The sequence below is a fragment of the Wolffia australiana genome, chromosome 10 (assembly GCF_029677425.1).
Source record: "Wolffia australiana isolate 7733 chromosome 10, ASM2967742v1".
Taxonomy (NCBI): Eukaryota; Viridiplantae; Streptophyta; class Magnoliopsida; order Alismatales; family Araceae; genus Wolffia; species Wolffia australiana.
The window spans coordinates 2,976,588-2,991,643 of record NC_135844.1 but is presented as its reverse complement, the minus strand read 5'-3'; the positions used below and the strand labels follow the sequence as shown (position 1 = coordinate 2,991,643).

Sequence of the window (15,056 nt, the reverse complement as noted above, 5' to 3'; positions counted from 1 at the left end):
TATGGTCTTGATTTGGATGAAAATAAAATGATTTCTAAATTGGAACACTTTTGGCAGAATCAGAAAAACATTCACAAAACCATTGATCAAATCACTAGTGCACGGATCGGAACGAAGATTTCTTGGTTTCCCGATTGAGACATGTTAAGCCACTCAAGACTTCAACCGCTAGACATATTCATGGATTCTGTGGCATGTTGAATATCCCTGCCTATTGACAAGCCTCATTCACATTCTACTGTCTCCCCTATTCATTTCAATCATCTTGGGAATGGAGAGGAGCAAAGGGGAGAAGGGTGAAGTAGGGGAGGGCCATGGAAAATTATGGGCAGAGTGAATTTGGTTCAGGGCCTTCCCCTATTTATATTAAGTGGTAATTTTCATAAAAACTTCTAAACTTAATGTATATATTTCAACATGCAAAAGACCATTTGTATGTGACCCTCTTGGGCCATGTATCAGTGTACAAAATGCCTCTTATATCCTTATAACCTTTATTGGGACATCCTATATCATCATATACATTATTTAATGATGGATTCATTTTAACACGATCCATAGGTCGAGTTTCCATCCCATTGGGTCGCCAAGATACATTTCGTGTTCTTGAGATACGAAGGAAAGCATTGAATAACTTATGGAACATGTCTATCATTTATTATCATGTATATATAGCCCATCATCCTCTTGATGCACCTTATAAGGCATAGGGTATGGCCAATTTCAAAGCTTAACAGTTATCCAAGTTAGTACTAACACTTTTGGGCATCACCGGAGAACTCTTCTATGATATACTACTATCTTGGCTAAGGACTTTATCGCATAATCTTCCTTCAGCTATCTCTAGTTATACCAAGGGTAGAAGATAACATCTTGATCACTCAATCATCTTTGTGAACCTCTTCCTGCACCTGAACTAAGGATGTTTAGAATTCCATGGTTAGGAACTCGAAAATAATTATGAAAGTACAACCATTTATCCAAAAGATGCCTTTGGTTTCTCATGTTTAGGAGTGCTTACACAAACATGAAATGAACCAACATAATCGATTGTTTGGTATAATATCATTCAAGACTTTGTACATATCAATTCAATGAACTCTTTCCCCAAAGTATACCCACCACCACTCAATATCTCCACACTAGTGGTGACATGATTGACTATACTCATCATATGAGTGATACTAGACAGTGTTATTCTATCAATATGTTTTAATACCTTTTTTGAGTTTATTTTAAAGAGGAATACTTAGATAATATGTTTAAATATTAGTAATCTCTATATTATGATCTCATTATAATTCACAAATTTAGATTATGTATTCATGGACTTCTTTATCAGCATCACATGTGCACTGTAATGAATTCATTGTATTAATGAACAATGAAGGAGGTGTGGAATGTGTGATTGGCTTGATAGCTAAAAATATTTCTATTAGATCAGCCTTACAATGCTATGCTAGCACAGGCTTGTGGATCCACCTCACTTTGAAGGCACCCAAATATTTAGTCTCTCTCATTATGTTGCCATCTCATTACCATTGTTGTTGATGGATATTATGTGGCCGTCAAACCAAATCACATCACCATAATTTTATTTAATTTTATTGAATAAAATATTGTGCTCATTATTATTCTAGTGTAATATTTATTATGAAGTCCATGAATACGTGCAATGAATTATGATGAGATCATAATACAATGATTTCTAGTCTTAAACATGTATTCTAAATATTTCTATTTGATGGATAGCCGAGATGAACATCAAATTATCCGGATAGAATAGCACTTATTGATCCTACTTATATGATAAGTATATTTGATTTTGTGGCTATTAGTGTGGTGACATTAAGGACAGATAGTGAGTGCTCTTTGGAGAAAGAGTTCACTGGATTTATCTGAAGAATCCCTGAATGGTATTATACCTAATGTCAATCAGGTTGATTCATGTTATGGTTGTATAAGTGATCCATTGATCTGAGAAACTCAAGACATCTCATGGATGGACGACTACATTTTGGCAACGTCTTACGACCCTCTAATGATGGGATTCAAATAAGTCATAACTTAGAATTAGTAATAAGCTCACAAATATAATTGAGTGGTCAAGAGGGGATGATCCGCTTTTGGTATAAGAGAAGATTGACTCAAGGAAGACGATGCACTAAATCCCTGGCTAGGATAGTGAGGATATTGGATAAGAAATTTTCCAATGATCCCCATTACGCATCAGTACTAATCAAATGACAAATTAAGTTTTGATGATCAACCCTACCCTAAGTCATTTGAGAGTTTTGCATGGATGAAGGATTATATATATATACACGGTAACCGATGACAATAAAGGTTCTATGAGAGAGTTTGAATGCTACTTAGTATATTCAAGAGCACAAGGTGTAACTTGGGACCCCATGGGCTGGACACTTTACCTATTGATTGTGTTAAATCAATCCTTTGTTAATTAATAAAGTTGGATAGTGATTGTTATTAGGCCGCTAAATTTATAAACTAGAATGATACATGGGCCTAGAGGGTCACACACATATAGGGGCATTGGTGAATATATTTTACTTTATGGAGTTTTTGAGAAAACCTTCAATGAAATATTAATAGGGGAAGGGCAACCATTTTAGGCACCAAGGCCAACAAAAACTGGGATCCCCCCTTTCTCCACTCTGGGGATTTTCTACACTCAACCAAGGTTACAGTCTTCATGGTGAGAAGATATTCAAGATTTTCAAGAAGAGTTGGAGAAGAAGAAGTGGAGATCCAAGATCAACGTGCGACTTCTAGAGGTGGGGCATGTGAATGGCTTCAAAACAATATTGGAGTGAGCAAGTCAAGGGTGGAACAAGTTCCCCAAAAGGTACATATGATACATGATTTTAAGATTTAGTGGGAATCGAAATCGCTTCCACTTCTTGGGAAAAACATGTTTTGCATGATTGAACCATCGCACCAGAACCCAGTAGTCTTACTTATTAATCTTCATCATCATCATCAATAAAAAGTATCCTCAATAACAGTTTCCACCCTTGTTGATGACAATCATAATTCTGGTTGATGATGCCTTCAGAAAGGTTACTCTTCATCATTGGAGCAACATTCATCATGATTGTCGCTGAAAAAAAATCCTCAATGACAGTTGTCATCCTCATCGACGATGCTCTTCGTGAGGTTACCCATCATCGGCATAATGATTTTTGTCATTATCATCATTGATAAAAAAATCATCTTGAATGATAGTGGTCATTCTCATCAATAATATTTCTGATCCCCAAATATGATGCATATGGAGATGTTTCCTGCCTTCATTGAATCAACGGGGTGTTACATCATCATCGACAGAAATTCATCATTAATGAGAATGGTCATCCTTGTAAACGACCTTTTGGGCTTATTCCATATCATTGTCATAGAGATAATTGTCATGGTCATCATCACTAAAACTTCATCTTCAATGACAATTAGTGTCCCCATCAATGATGCTTCTACCAAATGTTGGTCATCATCTTCTAAGCAATAGTCGTCGTCATTGCTCATGACAAAAATGTAGCACATATCACAGTTGTCCTCATCAACAAGAGTCGGTGTTTATATAAATGATGCTTCCAGCTACACAGTTCATTATTATCATAAAAAATTGTAATCATCATCTATAACAATGCATGGTTGACAATAGTTGTTGACCTACTCAACAACACTCATTGTCCTTATCGATGATGCTTTGTCAATGTTGTTCATCATCAACAAAAAGTATCTTCCTCATTGACAACAGTCATCGTCACCATAAACGACACTTCTGGCAATGTAAAAAAATAGTCACCATTGATGTCTACAAAAATTCATCGTTGACGGCCCTTGTCATTCTCATCAACGAAGCTTTCATTTATGGTCCTCATTGTAGTCATAGAAACAGTCTTCATTTTCTTCGTGTACAAGCAATTGTGATCATCCACAGAGGTGGCGTCGCCAATGAGGGATGTAGTCGTTGTCAAAGATAGACTTTCTCATCATTGAGGATGCTTAAGTTAATGTCGTTTGATGTTGATGATGCTTCCATCGTCATCCATCATGTCGTGATAGTTGTCATCTTAGGGGTAGTTGTAGTCATAAGACTTATTAATCGTATAGTATATTGAGAATAGTGAGAAGCCATGTAACGTGTAAAATAAGAATAAGCTTACCTCTATTTTTTGGCATGACCATTTTACATTGGCAAGAAAAATTATATTATAACATAGGCATTGTCTGAAATAGAAGGTTTTGTTTGTTCTGCAAGAAAGAAGCCAACTTTATTCCGTTTCTTTGGCTTTGTAATGTTGATTCATCTTTGCTCCTAAAGTGGGGTTTATGTTCTATACAACAAAGAATGCATATTTAAGAACATTAATTATCTGACTCAAAAATATTTCACTTTGCTTTCTTCTCTTGTCATCCATCATAGTTTTATCATTTCTTTCATTAGTCATAAGTTATCTCGGGCAGAAAAATTAGTTGTACAGTAGATATACAAATTTATCATTGCGAACCCCAGGATATTACTTCAACAAAAGATAATCAAAATTTTAAAAAATAGGATCCAAAATAATATTTTTTCATTCTCTGATGAGGGTTTGATAAGCTCTGATTTCCAGTAATCTCAGCCAAAGACAAATGAATCCATTCCTAAAGAAGTCACAACCTGAGCTTTGGCTATGCAACTTTTTTCTTTCAGATGCTCATTCTGAAGGTTAGATAAACTCTTTGTAAAATTTTCATTTCTTTGGAAAAGCCCGATTCTCTTCGCCTTTGAGGTTTCATTCCGCAATCCAAAATTGGCTATGGAGATAAAGTACCAACAAAGATTCATACAGCAAAAAAGGTGTCTCTTTTTCAAAGCTGGAAAGTCATTTCAATCCAGGGACAAAAAAGATAACCGCAAATGTCAGTGACTTTTCACTTTTCCACTAGTCTGGACAATGACGGATAACAGTTCGGGACGGAACGGGTGACAACACTCCGTCATCTGAGTATCAACCTTAACAAATAACTCAACATGGGTGCATAATTAAGTGATTAAGAGTGGGTTTTGTAAATAAGCAAGAGGGTGTGAAACTTTCACCGATTGAGAAGGTATGCATGAGGCTTTAGCTGATCGAGAACATCTTTTCTTTTAAATCAAAGCCGTGGGTTGAGGGCTTTTAGATTAGCAGACTAACCCAAAAAGAAAATGGTGGAATTTTCCTTAAAGCCCCCCAAAATTCAGAGTTGATTTCAGATCCAGAGAGGTCCCCCCCCCCAACGAATTGCCTGTTGATGGTTGATATTTTCGCACGTGCAGGTCAGCGCTCGGTCCACACGTTGGAGTCAAGTTGAAGAGGAAACTTGCCCCGGTGAAATGGGAAAGTCGTCGGGGACACGTGGCGCGTTGACTTTGGATATCCGCCGTGGTCGGCGCCCACAACAAAGCACGCGGTTGATTTGTTGGCGGCGGCGGCGCGTACGTTGGATTGACCGAAGAGTTGCAGCTGGAAATTGATCGCTTCCCAACGCTGAATCTCTCTCTTTCTCTCTATCTCTCGCTTTCTCTCGCTATTTCTCGCTTTCTCTCGCTATCTGTCGCTTTCTCTCTCTATATCTCGCTTTCTCTCTCTTTCTCTCTCTATATATCTCGTTTTCTCTCTCTCTTTCCCGTCTCTATCTATTTGTCTCTCTTTCAATCTATATCTCTCTCTCTTTCCGGCTCAATCTATCTATCTATCTCTCTCTGTCTATTTCTCCCTCTCTCTCTCTTTCCGTCTCTATTTATCTATCTATCTATCGCTCTGTCTATTACTTCCTCTCTCTCTCTTTCCGTCTCTATTTATCTATCTCTCTCTCTCTTTCCGTCTCTATTTATCTATCTATCTCTCTGTCTATTCCTCCCTCTCTCTCTCTTTCCGTCTCTATTTATCTATCTATCTATCTATTTATCTCTCTATCTATCTATCTATCTATCTATCTATCTATCTATCGCTGTCTCTGTCTCTTTATCTTTCTACGTCTACGTCTCTCTCTCCCTTTCCTTCTCGCTCTATCTATCTATCTATCTCTCCTTCTCTTTATCTCTCTCTCGTTCCTTCTCTATCTATCTATCTATCTATCTATCTATCTATCTGTCTGTCTGTCTGTCTCTTTCTCTATATTTATCTATTTATCTCTCTATGCGTCTCTTTCTCTCTCTCCTTCCCTCTTTATCTATCAATTATCTATATATCTCTCTCGTTTGCTCTCTATTTATCTATATCTCTCTCTTCCCGCACTATCTCTATATATCTATCTCTCTATCTATCTATCTCTCTATCTCACTATTCCGATCGCTGTCTTGGTCTTAGAGAGAGGGGGAGCTCAAAATCCGGAGGTCCGGCTAGTCAACGGGTTTATTGAGCGGTTCCAACATGCCAAGTTGGGTGGGGCGTTGACTTTGGAGGGTCCATTTATTCGACCCACTTACTGGAATTAGCTGGAGAGAGAGAGAGAGAGACAGAGAATGTAGAGAGAGAGAGAGAGACAAAGACAGAGAGAGACAGACAGAGACGTAGAGAGAGAGACAGAGGTGCGGCGGTGCCTTAATGGCTAAAGCCAATGGTTTAAGTGGAACTCGTCTTTTGACCAGGTACTGATGGCAAAGGAGAGAGAATAATAAGAAGATGATAATGATGGTTATTCGATGAAGATGACATGTAAGATGATTAAGAAGACGATGATGGTGAAGACGGTAATGGTGCTGATGAGTAGGGTGATAATGAAGAAAATAAAGAAAAGGATGATGATGATGATTATGAGTGTGATGATTTGCATAATGATGATGATTTTAATTAGGAATATTAGGAAGAAGGGCAAGGAGAAAAACAAGATGCCGATTGTTACTATATCTGATGTACCTTCATGATAATTATGATTACCCTGTGGAGACAGCTTCCAAATTAGATTATGGAGGATGTATAAGAAAGCATTTTTTCCAAATTAAGATGACTATGAAGAATTTTATAATTATCATGATGATCTCATAGTTTATGGGCATGCATCGATTCTGATTCTATGGAACCACCTTCCACAGAGATTTTTTTTATCTCCCTTCCACTCACTAAAATACCCAAGAACATGATGGTAATACTACTATAAGTACTAATATAAGTATCGGTTAGTGATGACGATGTTTCTTAGTCTATATACTAGTAATCTAAGTACATTTATTGGCATGCATGTACTTTAGTCTTCTCTCTCATACTCTTAAAAACGGATGTGAGAGGATGATAATGATGATGATCATAATGATGATGGAGAAGGGGTTTTGACCCAGATTTTGACTTATGAAAGTCAACTGCTTAAACCAGAGCTTACAACAGGGCAGAATCTGGTTGACTTTAACAATCCAGGTGGCTGGATCTTATTGGCCAACAGATAATCTCTCTTTTTTCTCTCTCTGTGAGCGTTGAAAAGAGGGAAAGTCAAACCCCAAAGGAAGGTGAGAGAAGGAAGTGCAGTCAACAGTGTTTAATGAGTAGTTTCAACTTGCTGAATTGGACACTAATGTTGACTTTTTAGAGAGAGTGGGTTGTGCAAATTTCTTCCTATGAACTGACAAGATCATAGTCCCACGGATTTGAGAATTCTTTGCCTCCTTTAAACTGAACTAGAGAGAGAAAGACACAAAGAGAGAGAGAGAGAGAGAGAGAGAAGATTATATCAGCATCATCATCTAATCACCATCATTTTCATCATTATCTTCTTCTTATTATTCTCTCTCCTTTGACATCAACACCAGGTCAAAGGATGTAGCCATAAAGACAAGGCACACCTCTCTCTCTAGCGCACACACAAACTCTCTCTCCTTCTCTCTCTATGTCTCTCTTACACACCCTTTCTCTCTCACACTAACTCTCTCTCTCTTTCCTCCCACAATCACTCACTCTCTCCCAATCACTCTTCGTATCGCCGTCTATTTCTGTCTCCGACTCCATCTCTTTCTCGCTCTATCTCCCTCTGCTTCTCTCTCTGCCTCTCAAACACAAACTTCCTCTAGATCTCCATCACAAACTTTTTCTCTCTCTGTCTCTCTCTCACAAATTTTCCTCTCTCCCACTAACTTTCTCTCTCTGTATCTCTTACACACAATTTCTCCCTCTCTCTCTCCGTCTGTCTCAGTGACTCTCTCTCACAGTCTCTCTCTCTAACACACGATTTCTCCTTACTCTCTCTCCCTGTCTCTCTCTCTCTCTCTGACTCTCTCTCTCAAACTTTCTCTCTGTCTCTCTGAGACAGGATTTCTCCTCACTCTCTCTCCCCGTCTCTCTCTCTCAAACTTTCTCTCTCTCTCTAGGAGAGTATTTCTTCCTCACTCTCTCTTCCTGCCTCTCTCACTGGCTCTCTCTCTATCTCTCTCCCACACAAACTCTCTCTCTCTATAAATATCTCTCTCTCACACATAAACTCTCTTTTTCTCACACAAACACTCTCTCTCTTTCCCTCTCTCTCTCTCTCTACAGGGAGAGAAGTAAACGGGTCAGCATCGGGAGGCAAGAAGTCAAAAATTTCGCTCCTGAAGATGGCTATTCGCGTTCTAATCGTTTTTTCCCTCGATTCGTTAAAGTCTTTGTCTTCTCACTTGACATTCTCCTCGCGCCCTCTTATTTTTCTTCCGGGATTTGGCACCGCGTCGCCGTCGCCATCCTCCAAACCTACCCCGCGACAACGAGGAAAGACGAAACGAATTTTTATTATTCATTTTGTCTCTCTTGTTTCCTTTGTTTAACCGATCTTCGCCACCGTTCAAAGATCTTTCTTTCTCTCCCTCTCTCTCTCTCTCTCTCGCTCTCGCTCTCGCTCTCTCTTGTTGTCTCTCTCTCTCTCTCCCTCCTCTCTCCTCTCTCCTCTCTCTCTCTCCTCTCTCTCTCTCTCGCTCTCGCTCTCTCTTCTCTCTCTCTTCTCTCTCTCTCTCTCTCTCTCTCTCTCTCTCTCTCTCTCTCTCTCTCTCTCTCTCTCTCTCTCTCTCTCTCTCTCTCTCTCTCTTCTCTCTCTCTCTCTCTTGCTCTCCCTCTCTCTCTCTCCTCTCTCTCTCTCTCTCTCGCTCACTCTCTCTTGTTCTCTCTCTCGCTCTCGCTCTCGCTCTCGCTCTCGCTCTCGCTCTCTCTTGTTCTCTCTCTCTCTCTCTCTCTCCCTCCTCTCTCCTCTCTCCTCTCTCTCGCTCTCCTCTCTCTCCTCTCTCTCTCTCTCTTGCTCTCTCTCTCTCGCTCGCTCTCTCTTGTTCTCTCTTTTTCTCTCTCTCTTGTTCTCTCTCTCTCTCTCTCTCTCTCTCTCTCTCTCTCTCTCTCTCTCGTCCTCTCTCTAACCTAATTCATAATTTTTATATAGTCACTCTTGTTTCTTTTGTTTAAGCGATCGTCCACACCATACAAAGATCTTCTCTCCATCTCTCTTCAGAGACAGCAGAAGATGCAATTAAGGACTCCGCCGGTCTCTCTGTCAAGAAGAAAAAAAAAGGGAACATTTAGAGAGAGAAAAAGAGATAGAGAGAGAGAGAGAGGATAAGGAGAAAAGGGTTCGTTTCTTCTGGACTGGTTTCCTTGACCTTTGACATTGACCTTGATGAGTCCCCTGAAGCCGTGTCTGGCCTGCCGACATGGTCTTTAGAGCTGACTTTGCTCTTCTTTAGATTCGTCTCCTCTCGTTCTCTCTCTCTATCGATCTGTCTCTTTCTCTCTCTACTAATCTCCTGGTTGGCGTGATAATTGTTGACGACCCGTCCCTATTCAAAGAAGCTGCAGCGCTCTTTCCTACCTTCCTTATAAATAGCTCAGCTGGCTGGACTAGTTCAAGCTCAGAACTTGAACGCTTGGAGTTTTCTTCCTCTTCCTCTTCCTCTCTCTCTCTATCTTTCTATCTCTCTCTATCTTTCTATCTCTCTCTCTCTCTGGAACGCAAATTTCTCTCTCCTCCGACGAGGGAAGCGATGGAATCGGCAGCTGCGTCCGCTTGGGCCGAGCCACCTCCCCTGGCACTCGGCCTCACCCTCTGCTTCCCCGACGAGGACTCTCAGGTGGAGATTTCTCTCTCTAACCCAACTCCTTCTCCACTTCTCTGATTTCATTCGCTCTCTTCTTTCTCTCTCTAAACCAATTCCCTCTCCACTTCTCCGTTTTCGTTCGTTCTCTTCTTTCTCTCTGCAACCCTCTCCACTTCTCCGATTTCATTCGCTCTCTTCTTTCTCTCTCTAACCCAACTCCCTCTCCACTTGTCCGATTTCATTCGTTCTCTTCTTTCTCCAATTCCCTCTCCACGTCTCCGATTTCATTTGCTTTCTTCTTTCTCTCTCATACCCAACTCCCTCTCCGCTTCTCCAATTTCATTCACTCTCTTCTTCTTTCTCTCTCTAACCCAATTCCCTCTCCGCTTCTCCGATTTCATTCTCTCTCTTCTTCTTTCTCTCTCTAACCCAATTCCCTCTCCGCTTCTCCGATTTCATTCTCTCTCTAACCCAATTCCCTCTCCACTTCTCCGATTTCATTTGCTCTCTTCTTCTTTCTCTCTCTAACCCAATTCCCTCTCCACTTCTCCAATTTCATTCACTCTCTTCTTCTTTCTCTCTCTAACCCAATTCCCTCTCCACTTCTCCAATTTCATTCACTCTCTTCTTATTTCTCTCTCTAACCCAATTCCCCTCCACTTCTCCGATTTCATTCACTCTCTTCTTCTTTCTCTCTCTCTAACCCATTTCCCCTCCACTTCTCCGATTTCATTCAATCTCTACTTTTTTCTCTCTATAACCCAATTCCCTCCCCGCTTCTCCAATTTCATTCACTCCTTTCTTCTTTCCCTCTCTGCCCCAATTCCCTCTCCAGTTCCCCGACTTCATTCACTCTCTTCTTTGTCTCCGTTTCTCTCTCTCTACTCCATAGGGAAGCTTTCTCTCTCTGGCTCAGGTTCCTCTTTCTCTGAAGTGAAACTTCCTCTCTCTAGCCCAGGCCACCCCATTTTCTCTCTCTCAATTGGAATATCTCTCTCTAACCCATTTTCCTCTCCAATCTCCAACCCATAATGTTTCTCCCTCTCCCCGTCCTATATTCTCTCTCTCTCTCCACCCCCATATTTCTCTCTCACCTCCGTTCATCTCTCTCTCTCCCCCCCATAATTCTCTCTAACATCCGTTCATCTCTCTCCCCCCCATAATTCTCTCCCTCTTCTGTTCATCTCTCTCACCTCAGTTCATCTCTCTCTCTCCACCCCCATTATTCTCCCTCACCTCTGTTTACCTCGCTCTCTCTCTTTCTATCTGAAGCGTATGTTCTCTCTCTAGCCAGTCTTCTCCTTCTAACGCACTCCCTCCCTTTCTCTCTCTAAAATCAGGATACGAAGAGGCTCAAGACGGCGACGGATGAGGTGGGCTACGAAACGGAGATCATCGCTCCGTCTCTTTCTCTCTCTAAACTAAGCCGATCAGCGCAATTGAACGTGAGTTTTTCTCTCGGGTTTCTCAGGCTGGGGCGCTGCGAGCGGAGCTGAACAGAGTCAGCGAAGAGAATCGAAGGCTGGCTGAGACTCTGGCGGAGTTTTACAATCGCTACGGTGTGTTGCAGAGGCAGCTCGCGGAGTTGAAGGCGAGCACTTCGACGGAGAAGGCCGCTTCGTCGATGTGTAGAAAGAGAAAGGCAGACAGCGGCGACACGGCCACTACGGAGAGTTCTTCTGGCGAGGGCGCCGGGCTGAACCCCGTCCAAGAGGAACGACCCAAGGCGAAGATATCCAAGGCTTTCGTCCGATCCAGCCCCGCTGATAACTCTTTGGTACTTTCTCTCTCTTTCTGGTTCTCTCTCTCTCGCTCTCTCGCTCTCTCTCTCTCTCCTCTCTCTTTCCCCTCTCTCTCTTTTTCTCTCTCTCACTCTCTCTCTCTCTTGCTCTCTCGCGCTCTCTCTCTCTCTTACCCCCTTCTCTTTCTCTCTTTCCCTCTCTCTGTCGCTCTCGCTCTCTCGCGCTCTCTCTCTCTCTCGCTCTCTCGCGCTCTCTCTCTTTCTCGTTCTCTCTCTCTCTCTCTCAATTTCTCGTTCTCTCTCTCTCTCTCTTTCTCGTTCTCTCTCCTTCTGGTTCTCTCTCTCTCCCTCTCTCCCTCTCTCTCCCTCTCTCTCTCTTGTCTCTCTGTGCCTCTATCTTTCTTTATGGTTCTCTCTGGCTATTTCTCGTTCTCTCTCTCTCTCTCAATTTCTCGTTCTCTCTCTCTCTCTCTTTCTCGTTCTCTCTCCTTCTGGTTCTCTCTCTCTCCCTCTCTCCCTCTCTCTCCCTCTCTCTCTCTTGTCTCTCTGTGCCTCTATCTTTCTTTATGGTTCTCTCTGGCTATTTCTCGTTCTCTCTCTCTCTCTCAATTTCTCGTTCTCTCTCTCTCTTTCTCGTTCTCTCTCCTTCTGGTTCTCTCCCTCTCTTTCTTGTTCAGTCTCTATCTCTCTCGTCTCTCCCTCTGCCACAGTACCTTTCTAGTTCTCTCTCCCTCCACCACAGTACCTTTCTAGTTCTCTCTCTCTCTATTTGCGCCAGTAACTTTCTGGTTCTCTCTCTGTCTCTGTCTCTCTGCCTTTATCTATCTGTCTCTGTCTCTGTCTGTCACTCTGTCTCTCTCTCTCTCTCTCTCTCTCTCTCTCTCTCTCTCTCTCTCTCTCTCTCTCTCTCTCTCTCTCCCCCCCCCTCCCCCCCCCCCCCCCCCCCTCTCTCTCTCTCTCTCTCTCTCTCTCTCTCTCTCTCTCTCTCTCTCTCTCTCTCTCTCTCTCTCTCTCTCTCTCTCTCTCTCTCTCTCTCTCTCTCTCTCTCTCTCTCTCTCTCTCTCTCTCTCTCTCTCTCTCTCTCTCTCTCTCTCTCTCTCTCTCTCTCTCTCTCTCTCTCTCTCTCTCTCTCTCTCTCTCTCTCTCTCTCTCTCTCTCTCTCTCTCTCTCTCTCTCTCTCTCTCTCTCTCTCTCTCTCTCTCTCTCTCTCTCTCTCTCTCTCTCTCTCTCTTCTCATCTCTCTCTATAGAATGGAAACCCTAACCTGGTTTCCTTTGAATGGGTTTTGAAGGTGGTGAAAGATGGTTACCAATGGAGGAAGTATGGACAGAAGGTGACTAGGGACAACCCTTCTCCAAGGGCCTACTTCCGCTGCTCCTTCGCTCCCTCCTGCCCCGTGAAGAAGAAGGTAAACCCTAAATCTAACCCTTTGAGGCAGATCCTGAATTGTGCTAAGTGTTGAAGTTATGAGAAAAGTTTAAGATGAAAAGTAGCACCCTTGCTATCAGCTATATCTTTTATCGCATTGGCAGGCGTTTGAATCTTAACAAAGTCTCAATGCTAGGGACGTGAAACCTTACATAGTATCAGATTCAATAGTATCATCGTTGGTGTGCATAGTGGTAGTTGTATAAATGTGAACATTGTATGCATAGCAAATAGTATCAGCTATAGCTTTTGGCACAGTGGTCGAAATTAAATATTACAATAGTATCAGCACCAATAGTATCAACTCCGGTTGTCAGCTATAGATTTTGGTGCAGTGGTAGGTATTTGAATCTTAACATAGTATCAGAGCCAATAGTAACAACCCCGGTTGTCAGCTATAGATTTTGGTGCAGTAGTAGGCATTTGAATCTTAACATAGTATCAGAGCCAATAGTATCAACTCCGGTTGTCAGCTATAGATTTTGGTGCAGTGTTAGGTAGTTGAATCTTAACATAGTATCAGAGCCAATAGTAACAACCCCGGTTGTCAGCTATAGATTTTAGCACAGTGATCAGCGCATGAATCCAAAGACTGACAGTCGTACTGTCTTATGAAACATAGGTTCAGAGGAGCGCAGAGGATCGATCTGTACTGGTGGCAACGTACGAGGGAGAGCATAATCATGGGCACCCGACAACGGAGACGACGGCCGGGACGAGGGCAGGGTCTGGATCGCCAGTGGCAGGTGGTGCGGGCGGTGGCAAGGGGATGGCGGTTTCGAAAGTGGGGAGTCCGACAAACTCAGCGCAGTTTCAAGAGCTTGTGCAGCAAATGGCTTCTTCCTTGACTAGGGACCCCAGCTTCACCTCTGCCCTTGCATCTGCAATCTCTGGAAGAATTCTTGGATTGTGATTGTGAATTGGTGAATTGGTGAATTAGTGAGTGATTGCTTCTATCCGTGCCAATTGTTCTCTCTCTCTCTCTCTCTCTCTCTCTCTCTCTCTCTCTCTCTCTCTCTCTCTCTCTCTCTCTCTCTCTCTCTCTCTCTCTCTCTCTCTCTCTCTCTCTCTCTCTCTCTCTCTCTCTCCATTCACCTTTCTGTTTATCTCTATACGTCCCTTTCTCTATCTGCAATTTTCTCTCTTTCTTCCTTTCTTACGTTCTGCCTCTCTCTATCCACATATCTTTCTCGCTCAGTTATTTTATCTTTTGTTATTTCCTTCATTTCCTCTCTCTCTCTTTTCCTGTCTCCCAACTCTCTTTCTTCTCTTTTCACTCTCTCTTGTGCTTTCACTCTATTTCTTTCTTTTTCTTTTTCACTCCTTTTTGTCTCTCTTCTTCCTCTCTCTCTCTCCCTCTTGTTCTTTCACTCTACTCCTTTCCTCTTTTCCCATCCATTTCTCTCTCTTCTTTCTCTCTCTTTCTTCTTATCTACTCCTTTCCTCCCTCTTTCCCATTCATTTTTCTCTCTTCTTCCTCTCTCTTGCTATTTCTCTCCTCTCCATTCCTCCCTCTTTCTCACTCATTTTTTTCTCTCTTGCTATTTCTCTCTACTCCTTTCCTCTTTCTTTCTCCCTGATTTTTCTCTCTTCTTCCTCTCTCTCTCTCTTCATTCCAGGAGAGGGAATAGTTCAAGGACAAACAACCCTTGAGATTTGGAAAGTTCTCACCTAGAGAGAGAAACTTAGACAGAATGCGTTGACCACTCTCTGAGCCACTGCCACATGTCCTTATTCTAAATCCCCTTTGACCGCAGAAATCAATGGTCAACACATCCTGTTCTGAGAATCTCTGTCATTTTCTGGAGACTTAACTTTCTCTCTCTAGCCTAAAAAAGTCAACCCCACCGCCTCTCTGAC

The 15,056-nt window shown here is 42.1% G+C and overlaps 1 protein-coding gene across 1 annotated transcript; it reads left to right on the top strand.

Annotated features, from left to right (window-relative positions):
- The first annotated feature begins 9,826 nt into the window (after window positions 1-9,826).
- LOC144708933 (putative WRKY transcription factor 40) lies at window positions 9,827-14,154 on the top strand. The gene is made up of 5 exons (XM_078582382.1): window positions 9,827-10,060; window positions 11,368-11,400; window positions 11,499-11,804; window positions 13,060-13,176; window positions 13,819-14,154. Exons 1-5 carry the CDS (start codon window positions 9,974-9,976, stop codon window positions 14,107-14,109), a joined length of 834 nt encoding a protein of 277 aa, XP_078438508.1. The 5' UTR covers window positions 9,827-9,973; the 3' UTR covers window positions 14,110-14,154.
- Window positions 14,155-15,056: the final 902 nt, after the last annotated feature.